The sequence below is a fragment of the Culex pipiens genome, chromosome 2 (genome assembly GCF_016801865.2).
Source record: "Culex pipiens pallens isolate TS chromosome 2, TS_CPP_V2, whole genome shotgun sequence".
Lineage (NCBI taxonomy): Eukaryota > Metazoa > Arthropoda > Insecta > Diptera > Culicidae > Culex > Culex pipiens.
Window position 1 is genome coordinate 184605281 of NC_068938.1, and position 16396 is coordinate 184621676.

The following is a 16396-nucleotide window of genomic DNA, read 5'->3' on the forward strand; positions in this document are numbered from 1 at the left end:
TATTGCAACCCTACCATCTCCAGTGCGGCAAGCACGATTAGCTCGTTCGATGAGAAACCGAACCGAACTCAACGAGACTGAAGAACCTGTATGAAAGATGACAAATGAATTACAGAAAATCATGGCAAACTTTGCCATCTAAGAAATTTGAACATTAGAATATCATGGGTTATTTGACAATTATCCTAATCAGACCAGTAGCTCGTGTTGAAGATTTTATGTCCTTCTTTCCAGATCCTCAAACGAAACGCCTTATTGAGTGTACCGACTCGTACAATGGAGTACGAGAGTCGCGCAAAAAATAAGCTACTAGTACTTGATGAAGCATTCATTTTGGAGGCCAAGTACCGTGCAGACAACAGCTCGACGATCCGCTCCAAACCACTTCCGAGTGGATCACTCCGGAGGGATTTCTGCGCTAGAAGACCCCGTTAGCAACAAGCATTAAATCGTAGCTCCAAATTAGCCCCAAATCAGCACTATATCACCCTTTACAGCAAACAACAACACTTTCGCACCAATGTTTACTTCCTGACCACAAAAGGGTTGACCCTCTGTCAATGCTGCGACCTCGCAGCGGTCATCAAGCCCGGTAGTGGTGCAGCAGCATAAGAAAGCCGTACAATTTACTGTCGATAACGGGCTTGTGCGCATGATTGACGGAACCGGTCTATCAACTAGAGAAAGAGGCTCCCCGTGCCGGTTGTGCACGTGCGTTCTTGAAAAAAAAACGCACATCGATCTTGCGGCGATATGTTGTACACAGGTAATTAAAAGTTATTACTCTCGTGTCAGTTGTTGGGTTGCGATTGGAAACTCCGGCCCCTTTAGCTTTTGACGAGCGGAGGTCGTCCGTGAACCTTTCTCGTGGACCGCAAGAACTCTACGTGCAGTAATCTGAGAAGCTCTTGGAGCGACTTTAAATTTTTGGCATCAGAAGTCAATATGACGCTTCTGTTGTCATGACATCAGAGTCAGAACAGATTAAACTTTTTTTTGAACACAATGACAAAGCAACTTTGCCAAAACAGCTAGTTTTACATAAATTTAGAGGGAGACGAAATTTTGCAACAGAGAATGGCGAGGACTGTCCTGTTTCTTAATGTTATCTCGAAACCTGTTCTTTATTTTTATACGTTTAACCTCAAGCCAAAAAACAAAACCAAAGCTTACTAATGCTATATATTCAGTCGAAAAATTCCATTTATAACAGAACTAATGCAAATAAGATAGATGCTGTTGTCGTGCGTAACATCTGAATCTGCAATGTCATGCCAGAACCGTTTTGGGAATATTTGATTAGACTAAAAATAAAAACATATTATTTGCTCAGGAATTATTTAATGAATATAAAACATTGATTGGCGAAGCCCAGTACATGAATTTAAAATACATTTATCGCATCGGCATTACATCGGCACAAATAATACATTTTCAACTACCCAAAATTAAAATTTTGATCAAAAAATTACAATTAAAAAAATCTGTTTCAAAAATCCGGTGCCGAGATATCTCATCATTGCGTTGATCAACTCGGCTCATATTTGGAGTAAATAATCGTATTTCAAATCTGATTGATTCTAATCTTATCTTATCAAACCCTAGCGCAGCTAATCTTTCGAAAGGATCCTCTTCTTGTCATTTATTAACATTTGTAGTGCGCCATTTCCTTAGATTGCATTGAGTCATCACTATAGGGTTAGTGAAATTTCACGATTTCGCGGACAGCGTGAAATCCGCGAAATTTGACTTTTTCCGCGAAATCCCGTGAAATTTTATGTTTGTGTGAAAATGTAACGATTTTTCTCAAAATCGCTGTTGATCATGGCCGTTCATGGTCACCCGCGACAGACACGGACGACGAAACAAAGAGAAACGCAAATTGTCTGCTCTACAACTTTGTAGAACATTATTACACTCTGAAAAATAACCCGGCAAAGTTAGAAAAAACACGAAATTTTAAAATGAAAATTTTTGTTCTAGATGAAAAAATGACCCTTCTGGGTCAATGTCGATTCGAAAAGTACATTAAATTTCCCTTAAAATGACATGTTCCAAATTTTTTTACAGTCGAGTAGCGGAAAATGGGAGAATTTTTTAAACTTTTTTAGTGTTTTTTTTTTTCGATGAAAAATACATTTTTTTCTGAATTCTGAGTACGCCATCAAATCGGGCATCTAATTTTACACAAAAGTCCTTTTGACACCAAAGGAAGGAGTCGTACCGCCCCTCCGTCACGAGATATCAAAAAACGGACCTCGGATTCGTGATCAGGGACAAAAGTTACCCCTTAGGACAAAGTTTCACGCAAATCGAAGAGGGGTCGGGGCAACTTTTCCCGATTTCGTGTGAGTTGGTAGAGAATTACCCTACTACTTTTTTTGTTTTCTTTTCTCATTTAGAATGAAAATTTCGATTTTGTTAAAAATTATATTATTTTTGCAAATTGATTTTGAATTTAGTTTTTGAAAAGTGAGCTAAAAACCAAAAAAATATGTTTAATGGGCTAGATGTCGCAGAAAAATCAATTTATTTTACTCATTTTGATTGGACAAGATTGTTAAATCTAGCTTTGACATGAAATTCAGTAAAATAAAAAATATATAAATATTGAAAAAACAAGCCATAGTTACATCATTAGCAACGAAAAGGTGTTTTAAAATGCATTTTACACTAGTACAGTTGTTTTACAATCATAAGTTTTCAAAAAAAATTAGATTTGACGAAAACAAAAATTTCAGCGGAAAAAACTTTTTGCGTAAATAACCATTGAAAACTTTCAAAACTTACTAAGATTTTTAAATCAACCCAAACATGCTAAAACCTTATTCTAAACACAGGTGGATGCATTTTAAATTGATTTCAGCCGATTGCACTTAAATTTCCATTGAAATTTAGTTTTTTTTTGAAAAAAATGTTTATTTTGCCCCCTGATTTTTCGGGCCAGCTTTGAAGGGGGGGGGGGGGGAGACAAAAACTTTTAATAAAATTTGTACCAGCCTTATGTCCTCAAAAAGCATTTTCTTTTTTGAAAAACACATTTTATTTTTTTGATTTTCAATAAAATTTGTTCATTTTAATCAAAAAGTTTTCAAAATGTGCATGAAGGCTAAAAATTAGCATAAATCTGGTAAAATCGGTCAATATCTGGCACAGAGAAGGGTGAATCTTTATTCTGGCTGACACTTGAAAAATCTGGCATTCCCAGATTTATCTGACAACCTGACAACCCTGCATGTCATGCCAAATTTAAGCCAAATCGGAACACTTTTGACCGATTCTTAGCACTTGTTTACCAAGCAGTCATTTTTTTACGTTGAACTTTGGATGGTTCTGATAATTTTCCATGTTTTCCAACTATTTGAACCACACAAAAAACATATTTCCACACCAAAGTTCCTATTCTAAACATATCTGTGAGCAGAAGTTGTAAAATGCATAAACGCTGAACATTTTTCATTTTCCCAACTTTTTTAAATAATTGCTCAAATAAATGGATGTAATGCAGATATTTAATCATTCTAAACGGAATTTTATAGTAAAATGACTCTTTTATTAGCCCTCTTATTGACAAAAGCAGATTCTGTAGGTATAAAATTATACAGGACATTTAAAAAGGGGGTATATGGAAGCGTTGTCCCGTCACGAAAAATTACAATTGTTTAGTTTGCAATGGTTCGGGGAATCGGGTTTGCATCATATTTTGGATTCTCTTCGTACTCAACAAACCCTTTAAAATGCTTATTAGAAATCGAAAATTTGTCAAAAGGAACCAGAGTTACGACTGACGCAAGTTTGCGTTGTCCCGTCACGCCAAAATTTTTGTCAAGGCGCGAATTAAAAAAAGGTGCTCATTTCTCGTGTCTAGAAGCAATTCGTGTAACAGGCTAGTTTTTGATCGATCTAGACTTAATGGACCCTCCTGATTCCAAAATTGCCTGTTGATTTCCTGAGCCTCAAGGGGAAGCGAGATATTCAAGATGGCGTCTAATATGGCGGCTGAATGGAAAAACCACCATAAAAGGATTTTTAAGTTCAATCAACTAGTCAAATTTTACTAATTTGGGATCGCTGAACTCGGATACGGGCTCTTGAATACGAAGTTGACTTTATAGCTGTCGGCCACCATTGCTAGTACCAACCACTAGTGTCTTCCTTTTAATCTACAAGGACTTCGCCGCCCTGGGCTCCTAAGTCTATGAAAGTATGGCACGGAGCGACGGCGCCTAATACCCATATTTACACAAAGAATTTTAGAGCGCCCGCCGCGGTATTCGAACCGGCGACCTCTGGATTGTGAGTCCAGTGCGCGGTCCGATTGATCCACACGGCCTCTTGAATACTTCAAAGTATTCGGGAAATGTGAAATTCAAGATGGCGAACCTAGAATATTGGAAATTTTTATACAGAAATGTAACAGGCAGTCAACAGGTCAAATTTAATTAATTTTGGGATACTGAGTTCAGCAACCCTAAATTAGTTGAATTTGACCCGTTGATTGCCTGTTACACCCCTGAAAAAATCAAATTTTCTAGCTTCGCCATATTGGCTGCCATCTTGGATTGCACATTCCCTGAGTATTTTGGAATATTGTAGGGCTCATATTCGAGTTCAGCAACCCTTAGTTGAATTTGACCTGTTTATTGCCGGTTACATTTCTTTATAAAATATCGAATATTCTAGCACCGCCATACTGGCCTCCATCTTGAATTTCACATTCCCTGAATACTTTGGAGTATTCTAGGAGTCATATTCGTGCTCAGTGACCTCAAATTAGTTAAAGTTTACTAGTCAGTAGAGATTTTCAAAACTGCTTTTTTCGTGACGGGACAACGCGAGCAAAACCCTCTTTTGCAAAATATGTGCGTTGTCCCGTCACGAAAAGAAGTACCGTAATCTGGGGTGAATCGGGACTACAGTCTGAATAGGGACAGCAGTTTTTAGAGCACTTAAAGCTTTTAAGTTTGGAATTGGATGTACACATATTGTTGGCCTGAGTCTGTTCTAACCGAAACCAACCAAAAAAACCCAAATATTGTGCTCCAACATGGTTAAAACTGCTGTCCCAATCCCCCCCATGTGTCCCGATTGACCCCAGTTTACGGTACCTGTCAAATCAACAAAATTTGACGAAATTGGGTGATCCAGGAAGCAAAATCTTCGTTTTTCATTTTAGAAACAACTGTAGAAAATGGTTTTTCAAAAACTTACTAGGAGAGCAGAGTACTTCACTTTTGTGTATAAAAATCAAAAGGATCCAATTGTAGAATGTTGTCCCATCAAGCTACATTTGTATCTCACTTGACTCAAACTTTGTGTTTTTAAATGTTTGCAGGAGTGAATCTTATTGGAAATTTAATGTACTTTCCAAATTTGTATAAATATTGGTACCTATTCCTACAGATTTTAAAGTTATCAGCAAAAAACTGAAAACATATGCGTACAAACGTTGTCCCGTCACGAAAGAATCGGTCTATTGATTTGAATCCTGCTGGTTTGACGTGGAATCGCTATAATACAAGTTGAAGAATATTTTTTTTAAATAATTAAAATTTTACAATTTGAATGATTATTGTAAAATGACAATCAAAGGTACTATGTTTATCGACATGTTCTGCCTGATTTCATGGTATTATGCCAATATATGTTTATCTTTTTCCCAAATACTTGAAGAAATCTTTACAATTTTTTTGTTCTATAATTGAGGGATGTCTGCCTCCCAGATTTACGAAACAGTACAATTAAATCAAAAATTCTGTAAAAAAAATCATTCGCACTCCGATATAATGCTTTAGCATAAATTCAATTGATTTAAATATTTAGAGGTCAATACAAATTTTATAAATTTCCCGCTTTCAAATTCGACTACGATTCGAAATCGACAACAATATGTCCAAAACATGTAAAGGTTAAACCCAAATCGGCAAAAAAAAATATGTTTGTTATATGTAAATACGTGTACACTTGTAATGAAGTGTAAAAAGAAAGAACCACAAAAAATGTCATGCAGCTCTTGCATCATGCAATTAAAGTATTTCTGGTATATGCATCAACACATTAAATCATTTTGCCCTTGAACTTGAACTAAACCATGTACGTCAGAAACTAGTGATCTCTACTTAAAATCTGAACTAGTGGCTTGTACAGGAAGCATTTATCCTGAAATGCTTCGGATGTATTTGCGTAAGAGGACTTTAAAACACTTGGACTTAGTTATACTGCTTCTGATTTGATCAGAACTGATCTGTAATAAGGTTCGCAGAGCAAATCAAACGCAGTTTAACTCAAATCATCTGTTCTTATTTGCGTCACAATTTCATGATTCCAATTTGATTCGTTGTTGAACAGAACCCTTCTATCACGTCATAAGTTGAGTTAAAATTAATGGTCGGTGCCTGTTGAGTAAAGCGTTTTTATTTTTAATTACTTCAATTATTTTTTTTCATTCGCCTTTGGTAATACCAATGAGATAAGGGCAATCTAGAAAAATGACACCATCTCTTTAAAAATAATCAACGTTGAATGGTGATTCCCGATCTCCTTTTAAAAATAAATATTTTCATCGGTCATAAATTATTCGTGGACAAATTCGGACCAAAAAATTTCAGCTTCAAAAACACTTCAAATTCCGTATTTTTTGCAATTCCTGGGCCAATTGTCGTGCAAACGTATGACGTATTTTCGTCGTCGCGTGACAGGAATTCCACACGGTGGCCACTCGGGCCACGGTAAACATTCGACCGACGCGCCCAAGTGGGTCTCTAGAGTAATTGTCGTCGCACAAATTGATTGTTTGTGGTACATCACCCAAAATGATTAATCAGGCACAGTGCCGGCAAAAAGTTCTTTGAAATGTGCGTCTTCATGCACTTAGGAAAATTGGGATTGTTTTAAGCGGGTGAGGCTGAGCAAAAAAAACTTGAGTTGAAGATTAACGAGTTGTGAAGTTATTATATTGAATTACTTTCGAAATTATTTTCCTAAACTGCGAACAACTTAACACATTTGAACGGTTCCGGGAGCTGCTGAACTGCAATTACAAGATTACAAGAAAGGTATCCTAACATCTGCACAAATTGATCCGATGACAATGATCATTCGCTCAAATCGGCGCTGATTCCATCTTCTATCACAAATTCGCGTGGAAATCCCCAAAATGCAAGCCCGGCTGAACTATTTGTTTACACAACATGACCAACCGAAAACGCTGCTTGGGGGCGAGGACGAGCGTCGAGCACACCACACACCACTTTTTTGCTCATTTTCAGCGACTTTTGTTTCCCATTTGCGTCACATTGGGCATCCCAATTTCATGGTGCCCAAATTGATTCGTTGTCTAACGTGCGTACAGAACTCATTTATCACGTCATGGGTTTCGTTAGAAAGGAACGTTCGGAGGAGTTTCCTTCAACTATGGGGGCAGTTCTTACCATAACCCTCGAGTGAACATTTAAAAAGTTATTATGTAATATAAACTATCTTCAAAAAAATATGAAAATACTTATTTAAATTTAAATTCACAGATATTTGATGTTAATTAAATTTGATAAGACTTAATTTATATTATAATTTAATGCTGCACGAAAACTATTCGAGCAATGTATCAAAACTGTTTTTAATTAACTTACAAATACAACTACCGTAAATCGGTTAGACATTAATAGGATTTCAATTTATTTTTGAAATATTTTCCAACTGTCTCAAGATTATTATTTCTAAAATATGTACGTAAATTCTTCTTTTGAATTCCTGGGTGACTTTGATAGTAATAGTTCTTCTTTTTAACATCATATTTAAAGCGTTAAAATTTTATCTTTACGTCAAAAGTACCATTACAAAGGTTGCTCCTATAGTTTATAAGAAAAAAAATCGATGTTTCTACTTATTTAACTAAGTTTATATGTTATTTTTTTCATTAAAATACAAGTAAACTTTATGTTATATTGTTAAAAAGGTCAAAATGTTGCCAAAAATACTTTAAAAACTAATTTTGTTTGTGAAAAAAAAATTTCTTCTCCCATTGGAAAATTATCCAAAGAATCTGCTTTTAATCAACATTTTCTTTATTATAGTTAATTAACTCTTTAAACTTTTCAAAATTTTATGAAAACTTCTTCTTGAAGTACTTTGAACACTTCTCTACCACGGTCAGTATGATTCCATTCCACTGTGTTCGTATTTAATTTGTATTTAATTTGTACTCTTCTTTTTGCGGAAAAATCTCAAACTTATCTATCTCACTCCGGCTATCAAATTCACCCCGGTTTACGGTACTGTTTAACATTAGTAGACATGGAAACCCTTGTAGAGGCGATGAAGATGAGCATAATTTACAAATGTTCAATATTAAAGCACTTATGCAAATAGCCTGAAATCCAAAGTCTTTAAAACATTTCATTTTCACCTTAATTAATAGCTCAATTTAAACAAAAACATTTCAATTTCAAAAAATATTCAGTTTTCCCTTCTACCTAATTTGTGGTTTTTGGGCATGGTATGGATTAAATGATAAAAACAATGAATCAAAGAAGGATCATTTTAAAAACATATGATTTATTGAAAAAAATATGGCTTAAAGCATCTTTAAAAACGGTACGGATATTTAGAAACATTTTTGCCAAAAGAGTTTAGAAATTGGAAAGTGTTCAAAAAGTAATTTAAATATTTTAATGCATGAAAATGTATTTAATCTAACATAATTTTTTTTTAATATCTAAAATTATTGACCTGATACTTAAACATATTTCTTGAAATCTATTCAATGTACGTAAAACATATACAGTAAAAAAATTCTGTGTAAAATCGCATGCAAAAGCATGCTCATCACCTTTGTGAGCAAAAGCATGTAATATTGTATGAGAAAACGTTTACATAAAAAGCATGTACCGAAGAAAAAAATTTGCGAACCCCAAAAATAACATCAATTTGGTGAGAGTCATATTCAGATTACCAAGTCCGCGCCCCAACCATCTTGCCTATCTCGCCGCTGTGTAATAAGCTGGATCAACACCGATCTAGCTGTAAGTTCCCCATACATCGTATAGAGTTAATTCAGTATACGACGTACGAGAAACCTACTGCTACATCGTCGTTGAACACAACATTTTTTTTTTCGTTTGTACATGCTTTTTGTGTACACATTTTCTCATACAATACTACATGCTTTTGCTTACAAAGGTGATGGGCATGCTTTTGCATGCGATTTTACCATCGGATTTTTTTCTGTGTAGTTTTGAACCCTACTTCAGATAAAGATATCATTACATTTTACATTAAAAGACAAATATGTATACTTTTTTTAATTTGTTTCAAACATGTTTGTTTTTTATACTTTTATAATCTTATCTGTGTAGCATGAATAAAAACATATTTATTGGTCATGATAAAAGACACTTCAAAAGTCTGAATAGTCCTGATCCAAGTCCTAAAACTTTTTGTGAAGACACCAAATCGATCAAAAAATCTCCGATATGATGCCCCCAAATTTGTATAGAGACTTTTATCTAATCTAATCTATTTAAAGGGTAGGAATGATGCGTGGACATACCGTACCAAACGCTCAGATTTAAAATTAATCAGGTTGGATTTGATCTCTTTGGTTTGGTGGTCTGGGCATCTAAGCTGTCGGCCACCAGACGGTTTATGGTTTTAAAGAGGTTGTATAGAGACTTTTATGGATAAATAAAGTTCAATAAAATATAGACAAAATACAAAAAAAATAATCACATTGTACACTGTAAACTAAAGAAACTTGATTTCGTCATTTGTTCTTGGATTTGAAAAGTGAAATCTAAGAACAAATGACGAAATCAAGCTATTTTTAAAAAGTTCAGTGAAAAGCTATTTTACATCCATTTCACACGACTCAAACCGCAAAATTGAAAGAAAACTTGCATGCAAATTTGCTTTTTTTTTACTTATGCATGACACGATGGAAATTTGCGTTTTTTTTACTTATGCATTTTTGGATAATTAATTAATTTTTAATTAAATTAATTAAATTAAATTCGTTAGATATTTATACAAATCTATAGAATGATTTTTATTTTACTTAAGGGTGCACAGCAACGAAGGAAGTTGTTATCTTATTTTTCCAAAATTGTCAAACTTACGGACCCAATCCTGCAACAACGGGATTGTAAAATTAGTCAAACTTTGTTGTAAATTACTTTGTGGAGAGTACTTTAGGGGATGAATGAAAAATCATATCGATAATCCCCGTAGTTTTGAAGATACTAAAATGTCTGTAACAAAAATCTAGGTGCAAAAGCTCTGGTTGATGTGCACCGTTAATATTCAAAAGTCTATAAATTTCAGCATTTACATGATCGCAACGAGGCAAAGCTTGTTTTTCATACACATTTTTTTGTGTACATCATTTCACTATTACTTTCGTTGGACTATTAGAGTTTTTTACATTTTTCCTCAATACATCAGTCACATACGTTATCGAAGTAATTTCGAACCCGTTCTCCACCAAAATTATCCCCTCACCGTCAAAGGCAAGCAAATTGCTCTTTCCATGTCATGACCCCCCTCCGCGAGGATCTCATCTCATTGCCCAAGCTTCGCCACCGAAACCCCTTCGGCAGTACACTGTCGGTCCCCACCCTGCCTGCCCTGCGGCGCCCAAATCTCCTTGCACCCCTGACCCACGAACCTATACGTTCTAGCTCATTATTTCCACCTCAGCCACCACCATCACCTTTTTTGTTCGTTATCTGCTCCGCGCGCGTCTTGTTACCGTCGTCCGGCGCGGTCTCCAATCTGTCACGCCACCCTCCAAGACTCTTCATCAACGCTTGGACACCACCACCGCCGCCGATATAAACAAATCACTTGAGCTCGCAGCTTCCATTTGGTAATGATCTTGCCCGCGCGGTACGTCGCTTCTCCTTAACGTGCGCACGCCGCGACCGATCAAGTGCTCAAAACGGCCTGAAGAACTCGCGGGGCGCTTAAGTTCTGCGCGAACTTCTTGAGGGTCGTCACTTGACCGGTGGACTTGGACGCGCGAAGTAGTGAAGAGTGATCATGGGAGACATAATTGTGAGCGGTCCTGCGGGACGACCCAGCAGTGTGGTGAACTTTTACAAGGACTCTGTGGTGTTGATAACCGGAGGGACCGGGTTTATCGGAAAAGTGTTGATCGAGAAGATACTGCGGTGTTTCGAAGTGAAACGGATTTATCTGCTGCTGCGTGAGAAGCGCAATGTGAAGGCGGCGGACCGGTTGAAGGAGATCTTCCAGGAACCGCTGTTCGATACCATCCGGAACAATCACCGGGATCCGGCGGGCACCTTCGCCAAAGTGGTCGCGATCAATACCAACTTTACGCAGGACCAGATCATCAGCGAGACTGATCGCGAGTTGCTCCTGTCGGAGGTCACCGTCGTGCTAAACGTGATGGCCTCGGTCAAGTTCAACGAGTGCATCGAGGCTGCCCTGGAGACCAACGTCATCTGCTCCCGGAAGCTGTTCGACATGGCCTCCCGCATGAAACACCTCAAGTCGATCGTGCACGTGTCCACGTTCTACTCAACCTGCGATCGGTCCGACATCAAGGAACAAATTTCAAACGACATCCCGTTCGGTGGTCACGACAACATCCTTCAAATCCTTAGCCACCTCCAAGAACAAGAAAAGGTCCAGCTTACTCCGCTGATCCTCGGCAAAATGCCCAACAGTTACACGTTCAGCAAAAAGTGCGCTGAAGTGATGATCCAGAACCACTACAACCACCTCCCGATCGCCATCTTTCGGCCACCGATCGTCGTGTCCGCGTACCAGGAACCCATCCCCGGCTGGGTGGACAACTTCAACGGCCTGTCCGGGATGTGCGTGGCGCTGATCCAAGGTCGCGTTTACCGTGGGTACGGAGATCCCAGCTACCGGTGTCACACGGTTCCGGTGGATTACTGCGTGTCGGCGCTGCTGACCGTGGCGGCAGAGGCCGCTGCAGAAAGGGCAGAGATCCCGGAGCAGCGCAAAGTTCCAGTGATTAACTTTGCCACTGACGCGAATACCATGCTGTGGGGCGAGTTTGGACGAGAGGCTGCGGCTGGGTGTGAGACGGTGCTGGGACGGTTTTTTGGGTGAGTTTTTTCGCCGGCTATTGCAAGGTTAAATTACTGAGCTGAGCTCTTGAATACGAGCTCGATTGGCTTAATTTCAAGCATCCCATACCAATGAATTATGTGATATTATGTCGCCGTGATTGTGCTATCTTGTCGCACGTGCATTTTAGGGCTAAATTGAGCTAAAAGCGCAATTTTAATCAGTTTTTTAATGCCTTTCCTTTTGACTTTCAAAGAACCTCAACAATCTTTCTCAATCCTGAGATAATCTATGAAACCCTTAAAAACCCGTGCAACGTTAACACTTTTCTTATGAAGTTCAAAATGTCAACTAAAACACTTCGTTTTTGGCTCATTCACAATGTTTTGTTTGATATGTTTCAGAATGTTTTTTTATTAAGTAATGTGTGTAATTTGTTTATCTAGCTGCTTTCAATAAATAACTAATGAAATCTGAAACCACATCCTTGGAATTATCCCTGACTCCAGAATTTAAAAAAATACAGTTAAAAGCATACTTGAGCAGTTCTCTACGGAATCGGTCATTTTTCTTTAATTTTAATTTTTGTATTTTTTAATCCGGCTGAAATTTTTTTGGTGGCTTCGGTATGCCCAAAGAAGCCATTTTGCATCATTAGTTTGTCAATATAATTTTCCATACAAATTTGGCAGCTGTCCATACAAAAATGATATGTGAAAATTGAAAAATCTGTATCTTTTGAAGGAATTTTTTGATCGATTTGGTGTCTTCGGCAAAGTTGTAGGTATCGATATGGACTACAATGAAAAAAAATGATACCCAGTAAAAAAAAATTGGTGATTTTTTATTTAACTTTTTGTCACTAAAACTTGATTTGCAAAAAAACACAATTTTTATTTTTTTTTATTTTTCGATATGTTTTAAAGGACATCAAATGCCAACTTTTCAAAAATTTCCAGAATGGGCAAAAAATCTTTGACCAAGTTATGATTTTTTGAATAAATACAATTTTTTTCAAAAAATCGAAATATTGGTTGCAAAAATTTTTCAAATTCATTTTTTGATGTAAAATTGAATTTGCAATCAAAAAGTACCTTAGTGAAATTTTGATAAAGTGCACCGTTTTCAAGTTATAGCCATTTTTATGTTACTTTTTTCAAAATAGTCGCAGTTATTGTTTTTTTTTTAAATAGTGCCCATGCTTGCCCACTTTAAAAAAAATATTTTTGACAAGCTGAGAAAATTCTCTATATTCAGTTTTTTCGGACATTGTTGATAAGACCCTTAGTTGCTGAGATATTGCCATGCAAATGTTTAAAAACAAGAAAATTGATGTTTTCTAAGTCTCACCCAAACAACCCACCATTTTCTAATGTCGATATCTCAGCAACTACCTAATGGTCCGATTTACAATGTTAAAATGTGAAACATTCGTAAAATTTTCTGATCTTTTCGAAAAAAATATTTTCAAAAATTTTAAATCAAGACTAGCATTTCAAAAAGACCAAACATTCAATATAACGCCCTTTTGATATGTTAGTCTTGATTTTTAATTTTAGAACATTAGAAAATGGTGGGTTGTTTGGGTGAGACTTAGAAAACATCAATTTTCTTGTTTTTAAACCTTTGCATGGCAATATCTCAGCAACTATGGGTCGTATCAACAAAGTCCGAAAAAGCGAATATAGAGAATTTTCTCAGCTTTTTACGAATCGGTTATATCCAACACAATTTAACCAAGGAAGAATCAAACGTAACTTATTTTTCTCAAGGAAATTGAATCTATTTTATTTTTAGTTTAGTGTATTTTGTTGTTGCAGAACTTTGTAACATTTTGATCTAATCAATGTTGAATGTGGAAAGATTTATGTAAACCTTGTAATTATCTCAAATATATATGCATAAGATAGTAAAAAAATACAAAAAAAATAATTTGAAAAAATAGTTAAGTATTGCAACTATTTGTACAACTGACATTCGTCTGGTTGCATTTGTTAAGTTAAAAATAAAATATTAACCCTCAAATGCCCCCTATATAATTTCTTTTCTGATTATGTATTTAAACGTTATTTTGACCAATTTGCTAAATAACTTCAGAGATTTTATCTTTGTTTTTTTCGGCATTGGTAAGGTTTAGTTTGAGGTTTTCAATGATTCTTAAGTAAAATTGTCTGGGGAACACGATGGTGACAAAGTAAAAAAATAAAAGATTGCAGATTGATCTAAACAAAGTTATAAAACATAAACTGAAAAGAAATTATATTGTGATGCATTTAAATTCCTATTAAATTCAAGATGGGGCCAAAAATAGAGGGATGGTCCAATCGGCACCACACTAGAGATTTCTTTTCCCTTCTAGTTCCCTCCAAATCGGTGATGGTCGAGTTCGCAAGTGTTCTCAGTTGACATGGAATGTTTTTCATGTAAATGTTATGAATGAATAAATTTGTTAACTTATCTTCTCTTCTATATAAATAATATAAAGTTGATGTGTGAATGTCATAAAAATAACACAAATTTCTCATTATGCGTGCCTTGAACTCCAAGGTGTAATACAAATTTATTGCTTTTGAATTTGTATTTACCTTCATCATAAACCAAAAAGTAATTAAACGTGGGAACAGAGAACGGTGCGATACCTTTTGTCTATTTTTGTGGTATGGCAAAATTTGTTCTACAATAAAATTGATTTTGCATATTTGCCGATTCTGAGTTTGATATTGGAATAGCTTTTTTCTTGTGTAACTTTATGCTACACTACACTCAAACCCCGATGGTTTGACACCAACTATTGTCAAACGAACGGGGTCACTTTTTAGTTTGACACTCCTTTTACACGGAGTTCACGCACACTATCAAATGTTTGTTTTGATAGTGTGCGTGAGCGCCGTGTAGAAAGTGACAGTTCGTCACTTTTTAGTTTGACTTTCACTAACCAACGGGGTACAAACTAAAAAAGTGTCAAACGAAAAAGTGACCAACCACCGGGGGTTGAGTGTAGTAACAAAACTCGACATTTTTGTAGTACGATTTGTATAAACTTGGAAGCAACATTAATCCTTAAAATCCTTTCCAAATATAGCCTAGCAAGGCTGAAAAGATGTCTAAATCAACGCCTCGTTTGTTTACACAAAAGAGAAAATTTATTCCACAATAATTCTAACCGTAATTTGACATGCCAGTGGTGTTAAGTGGTGTCAAACGGTTTACGCCATTAATTACCCCAGGCTGCCGGCCAACATCGCGCGCGGCCTACCGGCTTTGAAAGTGTGTAATATGCGACTTCATTCATGCAGTGCAAAATTAAAACAAATTTGTAATTTGCATCTCGCTGCCAGTGTGCTCTGTTGACCATGTTGGTATTTTTTAATTATTTGAAAACAAAAATTTTATAATTGAATCTTTTTTTATTTTCCCACCCCTTTTCTACAGACGTTACGCCCTGGGAGTGACCACTTCCCGTTTCGTGCATCGACTGTTCGTTTGGTGGTTCATCTTGCAGGCTGCCTTCGCCGACCTGATGCTGGTCTTAGTGGGAAAGAAACGAAAGTGAGTATAGCGTAGCGGGTAGAAATTTATGCAAATTTATTCGTGTTGTCCTAGTCTTAAATGCAGCGGAGGAAGCTCCGTAACGTGTTAAGTACTGGCGATTATGGAAGTGGCTTAATTAGTCGTCATAACTGAGGTAATAGAGTTCAATGTCACAGTTGTGCAGTTTATCTCGATGTTTTTGTTTACAAGATTCAGAACAAGAAATGCAAATGAATTTCAATTTCCGTATTTGGAACTCAGGAGTTCATTGCCCAATGGTCGACCAAATCTTAAAGATTCGGCAAATTTACACTGCACTTGTTTAGTCAAATGCTTTTAAAATAACTGAAGTTATACCAAGTCAACAGTGCTAACTTATTTATCTCCGCAGACATCTGTGCATGGTGAACCGGATTATGGCCCTGGAGGAGGCGGCTTGCCACTTTTCGCAGCACTCGTGGAGCGCCGAAAATGCAAACATGCGCGCAATTTGGGCCAATCTGAGCGCTGAAGACCGGAAGGTGCTTCCGTTCGACATCGATTCGCTGGACTGGAAGGACTACTTCCGGCACTTTTTGCCGGGTATCAAGGCCGCGCTGGAACGGTGTCTCCAGAGGAGGAAAAGTAAATGCGCTTGAACGGGTGGACCTGATGATGCACTTTGAAGTGTTATACAAAAAATATATTTAGCAAGTTGAAAGGGTCTGCATTGGTTGTAAACTGATTAAGATCAAAATAAATGTCTTTTTAAATATTCCAACCTTAGTTGTTTCCTGTTTCCCTGGCCTTCTCTTATCGCTCACCCACA

General features: G+C 36.7%; 1 protein-coding gene across 1 annotated transcript; it reads left to right on the forward strand.

Annotated features, from left to right (window-relative positions):
- Positions 1-10841: 10841 nt before the first annotated feature.
- LOC120415379 (fatty acyl-CoA reductase wat-like) lies at positions 10842-16348 on the forward strand. The gene is made up of 3 exons (XM_039576903.2): positions 10842-12095; positions 15490-15606; positions 15980-16348. Exons 1-3 carry the CDS (start codon positions 11035-11037, stop codon positions 16224-16226), a joined length of 1425 nt encoding a protein of 474 aa, XP_039432837.1. The 5' UTR covers positions 10842-11034; the 3' UTR covers positions 16227-16348.
- The last annotated feature ends 48 nt before the right edge of the window (positions 16349-16396 follow it).

What these genes read in the sequence shown, in the direction of transcription:
- LOC120415379 (XM_039576903.2), top strand. Translation starts at nt 11,035, where the DNA reads ATGGGAGACATAATTGTGAGCGGTCCTGCGGGACGACCCAGCAGTGTG. An exon ending in GTGCTGGGACGGTTTTTTGG is followed by an intron (nt 12,096 to 15,489) that starts GTGAGTTTTTTC and finishes CCTTTTCTACAG; the next exon opens with ACGTTACGCCCTGGGAGTGA. An exon ending in TTAGTGGGAAAGAAACGAAA is followed by an intron (nt 15,607 to 15,979) that starts GTGAGTATAGCG and finishes TTATCTCCGCAG; the next exon opens with ACATCTGTGCATGGTGAACC.